General features: G+C 45.1%; 1 protein-coding gene across 1 annotated transcript in view; it reads right to left on the minus strand.

Annotated features, from left to right (window-relative positions):
- The window catches only part of DNALI1 (dynein axonemal light intermediate chain 1), a 47,034-nt gene extending 35,465 nt beyond the window's left edge, over nucleotides 1-11,569 (minus strand). The window contains exons 1-3 of the mRNA XM_077481805.1: nucleotides 11,401-11,569; nucleotides 9,185-9,321; nucleotides 4,759-4,928 (exon numbers count right to left, since the gene is read on the minus strand). Of these exons, the coding sequence (XP_077337931.1) occupies nucleotides 4,759-4,928; nucleotides 9,185-9,321; nucleotides 11,401-11,553 (460 nt within the window). The 5' untranslated portion in view covers nucleotides 11,554-11,569. The remainder of the gene's footprint in view (nucleotides 1-4,758; nucleotides 4,929-9,184; nucleotides 9,322-11,400) is intronic.
- Nucleotides 11,570-12,256: the final 687 nt, after the last annotated feature.

Below are 12,256 nucleotides of genomic sequence, written 5' to 3' on the forward strand. Positions count from 1 at the left end.
GCCTCCACTCCTCCCCTATAGGACCCTTCTCCCATAAATCTTTGCTCCAAGCCAGCGCCCACGTTCCATAACTAGCCTACTCTAGACATTTGGGAGGGAACTCCTGCTGCCATGGAGTTGATCAGGAAAGGAGAATTATAGTAAGTATTTCATAGGAAATTTTTCCTGAAAGACTCCATGGCAGCATATGTGTGGGAAATAACTCGCCGTACACACCTGGGTTTGAAAAATGTTGAGCAAAGAAGGTTTATCACCATCAACCAACAGTATAAACCAAAAATAACTGAAGATAGGGCAGCTGGTTCAACACAGTAATGGGACATAAACTTGTTCTTAGACGATCAGGAATCCGCCCTGCAAATTACTTCGGCAGCTACATGATGCAAAGCTGTCCAAGATGTAGACCCACTCCTGGTCGAGTGAGCAGACACTACCTCCAAAGGAGCCAGACCCTTGGCTCTGTGAGCCTGTTGGATGACCTAGGCAATCCGTGCTTGATGTGATGTAAATAAAGACAGCACAAGCCGTTACTGTACAGAAGCCATGTTCAGCACAAGCCATTACTGTACAGAAGCCATGTTCATTGAATAATAACCAGCAGGAACAGGAAACACCACACAGGAAGTGAGTTAAACAGAGATGCACCACAGAGTTGCATTTAAAGAAACACAACATCCATGTCAATCTGCACCACAATCGCTCTAGATGAGGCACATTTCTGTCCTATCTGGCAAAAGAATGAACAGGCATTCTGAAGCCTGAAGGAAGCTGTAGCTCGTAGATATTACGTTACAATATCTGAGGGATTCCTAAAATTGAAGGAAGGCACTGCTGGAAGGCAAATCGGGATTCCCTTTTTACTAGAAATGCACTTTAACCAACTAAGCCACAGCGTGCTTTCTCCCACGTAAATTAGAACTCTAAGGTTGGCAGAACAATTTCTTGGCTCCCACGAAGATGGATGCGCCCTTAGGAAATGAGTTAAGCATAGGTAACTGCACCGCTCAACTGTAAAGAACGTAAGAAAGTTCTCCATGACCAGTGAACCAATCTCTAAGGCTTTTTATGCCAACATGATAACCGGGAAAAGGCGAACTTGACAAGGAGGCCTCTAACGGCAGCCCTAGAACACTCCGCTCCAATTCCCAAGGGGGAGTTGAGAACAAGAGGGAGACTCCATTGGAAAACCTCTGTTTACTCTGAGTTCTGAGCCTAGCTGCTTCCTTGAAGAATTGTTGGACAGGAAATATGCCTAGACTGGAAAAAACCTGTAAAGGCCGATAAAGCTGACACTTGAGGGAGCTGAACTATAGAGCCATAACTAAATCCAACTGGAAGAAGCCCAGAATATCTAAAACTTCTAGATCACCACATGATCTGTCAGCAGCAGACATGTATTGAGCATGCGTTCATCCTTCTAGTGTTCAAGAGAGTGGAGATGACTCTGGAAGAGCAGCCGAGGACCACCAATCTCAAGAACCAGACCTTCAGACGCAACCATGCTAGACAGGGATGTAGAATTGTAAACAGTGATAGAAGGCCTGGCCTGAGGAGAAGGTGAACTGGGATCCAGAAGCTAAACTGTGCTAGCAAGGGGAACTATGACCTAATTGGCCAAAAAGGCATAACTACCACTAACACCATAACCTTTGTTCAGAGTCTCCGTAGAAAACCTGACGTTGATTAGGACTGGAAGAAATGCATAGGTCCTACTGCATTTCCAATGATCCAACAGGGTATCTGCGCCTGAAAACCTACCACATGTAGAGACCATTTGTTGTGGACTCTACGCAGCTGAGCTGTAGGCTCGATTCTTCTGAGCCCAAGACATAATTGCCTCTGCTTAAAAGTCGTGAAATCTACTTCCTGGCTCCCACTGCTGGAGAAACCCTTCCAGAAAGGCCACCTTCTCCAGCTTCCACTTAATCCTTGAATCCGTAGACACCATAGTGCCAATCATTTTAGACACTGAAAGGCACGCAGGTGGGAAGAAGACTGGGCCAGGAGTATTCAGATCCAAAACATTGGGATCCAGAGCCAAGGTAATGATCCAAGATTATATTGAACTGAGCCCCGGGGCCCACAAGAGACTGAGTGGGCTCCAAGTGTCTTTGCCAGATTTAGCAGCCAGTTGAATCTGAGGAGCATAGAAAAGTCCTTAGCTCTGGGCTCCAGTAGCTGCTCTCTGTCTTGGGACAGTAGAACAAGGACATCCACATAACTAGGCAGGTGTATGCTCCTTGTTTTGATAAAGACTATAACAACCAATAAGACCCTGAAAACACACAGGGTGATGTTGAAAGCCAGAATGGCTGGAGCTAGAGATGTTCTTGACCTACAGTGAGCCGAAGGAACTTCGATCTACAATGAGCAGAGGAAGGTAAGCATCTTAAGTCTATTGGAAACAAGCCAGTCACCTGGCTGGATCCCCTATGAATTGGGGGTGATGTTTCCACCTTCTCCTTTGCTGCAAATTGTCTCAGGTGTGCAAGGTCTAAAACCGGGCTCCACAAGCTGTTCCTCTTCATGACCATAAGAAGGGCGAGCACCTGCCTTGAAATCTCTTGCATTCAGGGACTGGCACAGCAGCACTTTGCGACACCAGCAACTTACATAAAGCATGAGTATGCTTTCTTTACCTCAGCGTGAGGCAAACTCCATTGTAATTAATCAGAGAAGATGGAGGACTTCTGCTGAACCATGCATGTCCCGAAAGGACCACTCTGACATCCTGATAGTCTGAATCCAAACTCAGTAGCTTCTTGGATTCCGAGTTCAAGCTTTAGCATACTTCTGAGGGGATATTAGGTCCCCTCACCAGCTTTTTCTAAAATCCTGACCTGGTCTGTAAAAATGTGCGACCCTCGCATGCTCTGAACTTTGTTCTCTAGACTGTCCTCTTCTGGCCTAACCAGTGCTGGTCCTGAGTTAGGACCTCAACTTGCCAACTGTGGCCTGGGTTACGGTGCTATACAGCTTGCCAAAAGATGAAGCTCTCTAAACTGGAATGCTACACTCTGCCTATTAGAGGTGAAAACAGCAAGCCCAGGCCCCAGCCATAGCACTCACTTTGCTGTAACTGATGAGAGCATAACCCATGAGAATTTAGAACACTCTCTATGTCTCCAAGTATCGCGATTCAGAGTGTGACCCTGATCTGACTTTACAGTCTCTGGGTAAAAGTTGCATCAAAATCATCGATCGGTGATCAAATCATAGCGGAAACACATGAGCAGCATACCAGGGTGTTAATGCAGAGCCTGTAATGATTGCACACAGCACTTTGGGAAACTGCTGCAAGCTGCCTACAGAGAAATGCCTACATCAGAGATATGCAATTAACGGACCTCCAGCTGTTTCAGAACTACAAGTCCCATGAGGCATAGCAAGACTGACAGCTACAAGCATGACACCCAGCAGCATGATGGAACTTGTAGTTTTGCAACAGCTGAAGGTCCGCTAATTGCATATCCCTGGCCTACATCAACGGTACTGGACCACCGATTGAATTTCTCCACTGAAATTATACCACCACTACCCGCAGCACCCATGCACTCACTGGGCCCCTGGGCAGGAGCAACCCAGGGACACCCGGCCGGAAAAGAAAGCAGAGGCTTGGAATGAAAATGCACTCCATCTGCCATAGACTGGAAGACACTAGAGCCGGAGAAGAAACAGAGAAACAGAAACACACAAACTGCTGCCATAGAATATGTAATATAAATGTATACATCACTGCACACGGCAACTTCAATCCTGCTTCTACGATCAGACTGGGCCAGGTAGGCTGATCAAACCGGCTTTGGGGTAGATAGGGCCACCCGCTAATAGGTGGGATATCTGGCTGCTTGCCTGCTTGCCTGCCAATGGCCAGGCTAGCTCTTCCAGTGCCTCCTTTGCTTGTCCACTCCATACCCTGCTAACAGCCAAGGCTTATCAGAGTATCTTCCGTTTAGCTCGCTCCATACCCTGCTAATAGCCAGGGCTTATTGGAGTATCGCCACCTGTCTTCCCAGTGCTCACCGTTGGCCCGGTCTTGATCGTGGAGAAGAAAAACTCCAGGTAGACGGATAACCAAACTGGTCCTTAGGAGGAGGAGGAACACGGCCGCTGGCTTGGAGCAAAGATTTATGGGATAGGGGTCCTATAGGAGCAGCAAGGTTAACCCACACATATGCTGCCATGGAGTCTGTCAGGAAGTATACTTTTCAAAACAACATGAGGTGAAATTGAAGGCTTGGTTGGTTGATTTTTGAAATAAATGGTGGCATCATCGGATTATAAAACGCATGAAATTTTTGACTTTCAGTTGACAAATCATTTGGAATTCGACCCATGTATGGTCTGCACAACAATTCCAGCAAAATTGTTCTCATGCTATTTATTCTACTTGTCAAATATTTTACATTCATTAAAAATTAGTGCTTTGGGAGCATACCGCATTATGGCCACTAGATGATCATAAGAAATATTTATTTCCTATGATCTTCACCACCATCTAGTGACCAAAATGTGGCATCCTCAAACCACTCCTTTTTTTCATTAAAGAGAAACCTTTGACCTGTAGTGGAAATAGCCTGACATCAATAAATTTTACGAACGTACTGTACATGCCACTTTCAGATGATTAAGTATGCAATTTATTTATTTATTTATTTTTTTTATAATTCAATTTCAGAGTGTTCTTGTCTACTAAAAGGCCTACTTCCATATTCAAATTAAAGGCTGCATAACAGAGATTGTAGAGAAGCAACGTACCAAAGCACTGTGAATAAAGCTCTCTGCGTACTGGACAGATTCCCGTCTCTCTAGCCTGTCTCTGTTGTAATTTAATATCCAGCTCTTCCTGTAAGTGGACAACATCCATCCGGGTGCTGGGCGTGCTGGACACCTGCTGAATCCACAGTTGGTTGTTCTCCATCCATTCTCTGTAATTCAAACAAACAAGTGAGTTTTTTTTGTTTTGTTTTTTAAGTATTGCTACCCTGTGACTGGAAATCAGAGACAGGTTCTATAAGCACTGGTAGTAACACTTAAAGCGGAACTTTACTCAACTTATACCTGATCAATGAGATACTAATACCATCCAGTAAATACTGCAGCAAGAAAAATCGAAATGTTCATTCAGTTTACCTTCAGTTGACTTTTCTGACTTTTACAAACCACCTAACAGGGTAAGTGAGATGGCATGGCCAGAGCCGACTGAATAGCATCATGGCCCCTGGGGCCTGTACTAGCCTGCCCCAACTTATGCACCTACTTTCAAGAATTAAAGTATAAAAAGTTGATAGAATTAAATGGGGCATCCACCCTAACATTAAAATTGCTACATCTACATGTATCCACGATCGAAGACTATCTAGCCCCGTAAAGAAGAAATCTATACACATACCCTTTCTAAAGTCATTCCAGTCCCATGCGGCAGCTTCGCTGTGGAGGTGGGTGCAGAGGAGGCAGCCGACAACGGAAACCCCATAGTAAGTCTGTGGGTGACGTCACTTCCTATTCATTTCACAACGGCTGTCTCTTCTGCAGAGCTTCCCGCCACTGGAGACCGGACTAGAGCAGTTTCAAAAAAAGGTATGTATACTGATTTCTTCTTTACAGGGCTAGATAGGTTAGTCTTAGATCATGCATGCCTGTATATGTAGTGATTTTAATGTTAGGGTGGACTTCCAAAAAATCTGCTGCCGAAAAATCAGACGGACTTTAGGTTTAGAAGATGTTTAAAATCTTTCCGACGGACTGGAGACCGGTCGAAATATCAGTTTGTCTGTATGCTAGTCCGACGGATGAAAACCAATGCTAGGGCAGCTATTGGTTACTGGCTATGAACTTCCTTATTCTAGTCCAGTTGTACGTCATCACAGTCGATTCCGTCGGACCTTGGTGTGATTGTGTGTGGCCAAGTCCATTCATTCGGAAAGTCAGACGAAAGCCCGCCAAAAAGGCTGTCGGACCTAGCCTGCCGAAAAGTCCGGTCATGTGTACACAGCATAAGAAAACATGCCAGAAATCAAAGATCAGCAGCATGTGTAGCTCCCCACTGCAAATGATGGTCATGATCAGGTTGGGCCTAACAGTAGGAATGGCTTAAAGGGGGTTATCAAACAGAACCTGAGCCTAGTCCCTGTATAAAATCGAACCATATGCCAAAGTCCTTGTACCCATAAAATACTCCTAATTATTGTGCCACAAGTGACAGTCTCACAAACACTCATAAACCTCAGGACAAAGAACCATTTTTAAAAATTCAAACTTTTATTTACATATGCTTTTCTGCACATAGAAAGATATCATTTTGTCTGACTCAGCCTAGCCTACCTTTATTAAAATTAGTAACTTTTGAGATAATGAACACTTTGGTCAGGGCTATGTACCTCCAGTTTTGGTATTTCCCTTGGATAAAATATCAGCTACGGAGCTGTATTGAATCACAGGGCGGCCGCTGTAACAATGTCCCGGCTCTTGTGATAGGCGGCACACTTATCCAATACCAGACTAGGAGGCGGGACATTGTTACAGTGGCCGTCCAGCGATTCAATCCAGCTCTGTGACACAGTGTGAGATCGCACTACCAGGCACTGGTAGGCTGCATCTCATGGGCACTGGCGGGACTAGATCTCATGGGCACTGGCGGGACTAGATCTCATGGGAACTGGCAGCCTGCATCACATGTGCACTGATAGGCTGCATCTGATGGGCTCTGGTGAGGCTGCATTGATCTCTAGTATCATATCTGCAGTCTCTGACCATCTCCTGTACCAGGTCTGCAGTTTCTGACCACCTCCTGTACTAGGTCTGCAGTCTCTGACCACCTCCTGTACTAGGTCTGCAGTCTCTGACCATCTCCTGTACTAGATCTGCAGTCTCTGACCATCTCCTGTACTAGATCTGCAGTCTCTGACCATCTCCTGTTCTAGATCTGCAGTCTCTGACCATCTCCTGTTCTAGATCTGCAGTCTCTGACCATCTCCTGTTCTAGATCTGCAGTCTCTGACCATCTCCTGTTCTAGATCTGCAGTCTCTGACCATCTCCTGTTCTAGATCTGCAGTCTCTGACCATCTCCTGTACTAGATCTGCAGCCTCTGATCATCTTCTGTACTAGATCTGCAGCCTCTGATCATCTCCTGTACTAGGTCTGCAGTCTCTGATCATCTCCTGTATCATGTCTGCTAGAGGTGCACCAAATGGAAATTGTGCTAATACTATTAGCAATGTGTTTAAGTAGGAGATTGCAGACATACTACAGGAGATGGTCAGAGACTGCAGACTACATTTTTTCTTGAACTTTTCTTAAACTAAAGGTGCCAATAATGGCCAACAATAAATTCATATTAATTTAAATTGATGATATTAATTAAAAATTCTAATATAATACAATTGGAAAAAATATATAAATATTTTTTTTAAACTGTAATTTTCGGTTTCGGTTTTCGGCTAAGCGCATTCTGCATTTTCGGCTCCAAAATTTCCATTCGGTGCACCCCTAGCTATAAATATCGTGCCATGGATATTGATTTAAAGCACCTTTACAAGATGAAGGAAATCCTGAAAATATGACCTGTTGAAGGTACTTGAAAACTGAACCACTGTTATATGGCATGAAAAGGCCATTAGTTACTGGTGTGGACAAAGTTTTACATCTTTAGTTTATATGGTATCAGGACAAAGATTGTGCCGGTGTGGATGGATTAATGGTGATAAATTCAACTGAGCACTATGTTGCTTACCTGGCTAAAAACTGGCCAGAGGTTGGATTAAGGCTGGGTTCACACTGCTGCGGTGTATGAGATTGGATGTGATTCGCACTGCAGTGCAAATCACATGCGATCTCTGTGCAATGCGATTTCAGCCATACAGATAGTATGGCTGAATTTGCATCGCATCCAACCCAAACTCGCACAGGATCCTTTTTTTGGTCCGCAGCAGAATCGGATCGCATGGGTGTTCACACCATGCGATCCGATTCCTGTCCGAGTTTGCAGATCGCACTGCGATATGCGAACTGATTTGGGGGTGTCATTAACTTTTCACTGACACTCCCAGCAGTTCGCATAGGGCAGTGTGAACTGCCGCCGGGAGACATGCGATGCGGGAACCCGCAGTAGATTTGCAGCGTTCCCGCATCGCAGCAGTGTGAACCCAGCCTAAAAGTTTCATTCAGCAAAACATTTTTGTTAAATATTTTTTTTTCTTTTAATATACAGGTCTATATTTCAGACTATAAAGAGGGTCCTGCCAAAGAAAAAGGAACAGAGAGATCTGGTTTAAAAAAAGTAGTTCTTCCAAGTGAAAGACATTTAGGACCTATGGCTGATCTCATGACCACATAAAAGAAACTACTTAGATGAATGGGTCACAACAGAAGATGGGCTAGAAAAATGTTCTCTACATTATGGCTCTATTTATAAAAAGTGTGCTGTACAAATGTCTCAGCATTTGCACAGCTGTCAAGAATAATCCCTGTAATGTGTTTAATATGTTCATTTACTACGATTGTCAGCTCCATCTAGTGGCCATAATGCAGTATTTTCCTAAAACACTTAAATCAGAACAAAAAAGCTTTATTATAGCCACCAGATGGCGCCGACAATCATGGAAAATAAACATGTTAGACACATTTTGGGGATTGTTTGTGATGGCTGTGTTAATGTTGAGACATAATGTCCAAAGAGAAGCTGTACTCCTAACAGTGCTCAAGATGGGCGTTCAAATGGAATGCGGCAGATGGAGCCATGCCAGAACTAGATAAAATTATGCAAAGTCACCAGCACTCCAAATAAATGTGTTTTACATGTTTATAAGACTGGGCCACATAAGTCATAGGAAACCTTGCAGGGTCCCTGTCTCAAGGCATCACAGTGACATAAATTGCCTATGTCACTATGACTATGTTGCTTGGAAACATGGACATGGTAAGAACCCAAAACGTTAGTTATTTATGCTTATTTGATGCTGTCTTTTTTAAAAACAATATATATAAATGAACCCCTTTGTGTTGCCTTCTGTGCAAAAGAATAATAGCCACAGTACCCAACAGTTACTAAAGCTGCAGCTCTAATTCTCACAATGATCTCCTGGAACGTCAATGGCGAGTTTGGCACAGGATAATCTGATCATTTATCGTATTGCTGTATAATAATCAGATGGCTGTACAAGAGCAAAGACAATTAATCTTACCGTGGTGGTAGGATTGCATTTAAAATTTCTTCTGCTGGCTTTGTTGCATCAAGTGGTGGTGTTTTTGGCTTGGGAGGTGGGGGTACAGGTACAGCAGATGGGCCAGTTTGCTGAGGAATGGCTTTCAGAGCACGAGACTAAAGAAAAAATAAACAATAAAATGCTACAGCTGAACTCCTGGCAAACAGCTAAATACAAAGTTGAAAAAGATATATGGGCACCAGTTGACATGACAAACAACAAATGTAGCGCTACCCCTGCAGGTGTCACTGAGATTAACGGGTTCTTTCCCAAATCAGTGCAGAGGCAGCCAGGCACACAGCAACATTGCATTCACTCTGGCTCATGGAATAGTCTACGGCAGAGGTCTCCAAACTTTAAACAAAGGACTAGTTTACTGTCCTTCAGGCTTTAGAGGGGCCGGACTATAGCCAGTGTGAGCAAAAAATGTCCCGGCATCAGTGGGAGGAATAATGCCCCATCATTGGTTATAACAGAAGGAATAGTGCCCCATTGTTGAGTTTAGCAAGAGGAATAGTGCCCCATGGTTGGTATCAGTGAGGGGAACAGTGCCCCATCATTTGTCTTAGCAGGAGGAATAGTACCCCATCGACAGTGTCAGTGGGAGGAATAGTGCTCAATCATTGGTCTTAGCTGGGGGAAATGTGCTTCATTATTGGCCTTAGAAGGAGGAATAGTGCTCCATCAGTGGTCTTAGCAGGAAGAATAGTGCCCCATCATTGGTCTTAGCGAGGGGGAATAGTGCCCCATCATTGGTCTTAGCGAGGGCGAATAGTGCCCCATCATTGGTCTTAGCGAGGGCGAATAGTGCCCCATCATTGGTCTTAGCGAGGGCGAATAGTGCCCCATCATTGGTCTTAGCGGGGGTAATGGTGCCCCATCATTGGTCTTAGGCGGGGTAATGGTGCCCCATCATTTGTCTTAGAGGGGGAATAGTGCCCCATCATTGGTCTTAGCGGGGGGGGAATAGTGCCCCATCATTGATCTTAGTGGAAGGAATAGTGGCCCATGGTTGGTATCAGTGGTCTTAGCGGATGGAATAGTGCCTCATTAATGGTGATGGTGGAAGTAATGGAGCCTCATGGGCCGGATAGAGGCAAGGAAAGGGCCACATCTGGCATCCGGGCCACAGTTTGGAGACCACTGGTCTAGAGGATGTCTTTTGAGTGCCGGTTCACACTAGCGCAATGCGAGAACCCTGCGAATCATGTGCGGGTTCCCGCATTGCACTTGACACGCACGGCAGTTCACACTGCCATATGCGATCTGATGGGGAGTGTCATTATATGTTAAAGACACCCCCATTTCAGCTTGCATATCGCACTGCAAACTGACGGTTCGGACATGAATCGGATCGCATATGTGTGAACACCCATGCGATCCGATTCTGGTCCGAACAGAAAAAAGGGTCCTGTGCGTGTTTGGACCGAATGCGGTGCGATATCAGCCATACTATCTGTATGGCTGACATCGCACCCGCACAGACATCGCATGTAATGTGAACAGCAGTGCGCTGCGAATTACATGTGATGTCTGGCATCGCACTAGTGTGAACCGGCACTGAAAGTTAATTTGCTGGAAGAACTTGTAACAGGGTTTGGGGTGGTATCTAACCCCACTCAGATGTGTGAAATCCCTTCAATAGGAAGACCTTGCTATTCTAAAGCTCAGACTATTTATGTTCCTCTCCAACCACCTCCTGGGCACACCCCCGGGCCCCGCCCCGTACCAACACATGACATGTTGGTTTCTAGGATAGTAAAGGAGTGACTCCATTAGCAGTGGAATCACCCATTTAAAGTGGAACTAAACCCTCCTATTGGTTTTGGTCAAGAAAGCTGCCATCTTAGCTTCTGCTTGATCTGCAACTGCCCTGTTGCAGCATGTGACCAGTTATGACACCAATCATTTGACAGTTTTGTTGAGTAAACAAGCAAATGGGCCAGTTATCATTATTCCTGGCACATGCCTGGAATGTAACCGTTTTTTGTAACTGTTAAATCAATGGGTATACATGGCCAACAGCCAGGCAACTAGCATTTTCAAAAATGTCAGCGATGGAAGGTGCCATATTAGGCATGAATTGTAACGCCATGTGGCAGTATGTGACTGTGCCCCTTTAATTCGGATCCCTTAGCATGCCCCGAGTGATGAACCAGGGAAATGTGGTTGGATAAGGCGGAGGAGTGACTTACTTTGGGGGATTTCCTGTCGGTGTTCTTACTGATGAGTGCCGGGTTGTCGTACTTGAGCAGGGAATCAGCGGGGGGGATCATGATGACTGCTCTCCGTGTCCGCACTATGCAGCGCACCTCTCCCTGTCTTCTGGTTGCTATGTACGCTCTCATCTCCTAGGCAACCGAACGCCGTGAAGAGATGCTACTGCTACGCGTGCGCATCCTCGCGCATGCGATACATTTTGGCCCATCTTGTTTTCCGTAGCCTAGGAGCCCCAGAAACGATTTTTATAGATTATTAGATAGTTTTGCCAAACGTTCTAATAGAAAGTGTTCGTTACTGCAAACCAGTAACAACACGCTTCTGTATCGGAATTGTAATACAAAAGTATAGATTATTCCGTATCAGTTCGAGGACATATGCTTTCTTTATTAAACAATGCTGGGGAGACTAGCGGAGGTGTCATGTGACTTCTCAGACTTATGATAGTTCGTAGAGAGTTACTAACGCTTCACTGTTTTGCCATCCACAACATGGCCGCCCTGTGAGGCGAGGCGTTTCCTATTGGTTGGCCGGTGTTACGTCAGATTAGGCGACCCGTCAGAATGGGTAATGGAAGTGACGTCCCGTTACCGCCATCTTGCTACACCCCGCACTGCCACTGCTCCACAGTAATGATACACCGAGAAGGGGCAAGCGGACATCTTGTTACACCCAACGAAGTTTTGCATTTCACAGTTATTTTTATCAGGAAACAGAGCTTATAAGATGAAATAAAGTAATTCGCAAACGGACTGTTTAGATGTTGAATTTGAAAAGCAGCGACAAGCCTGCTGATCTCACAGGTTTGCAAATGTGACAGAACACCGCTGC

Source organism: Lithobates pipiens, unplaced genomic scaffold, assembly GCF_037356315.1.
Source record: "Lithobates pipiens isolate NorthernLeopardFrog02 unplaced genomic scaffold, aLitPip1_a1.2 Scaffold_16, whole genome shotgun sequence".
NCBI lineage: Eukaryota > Metazoa > Chordata > Amphibia > Anura > Ranidae > Lithobates > Lithobates pipiens.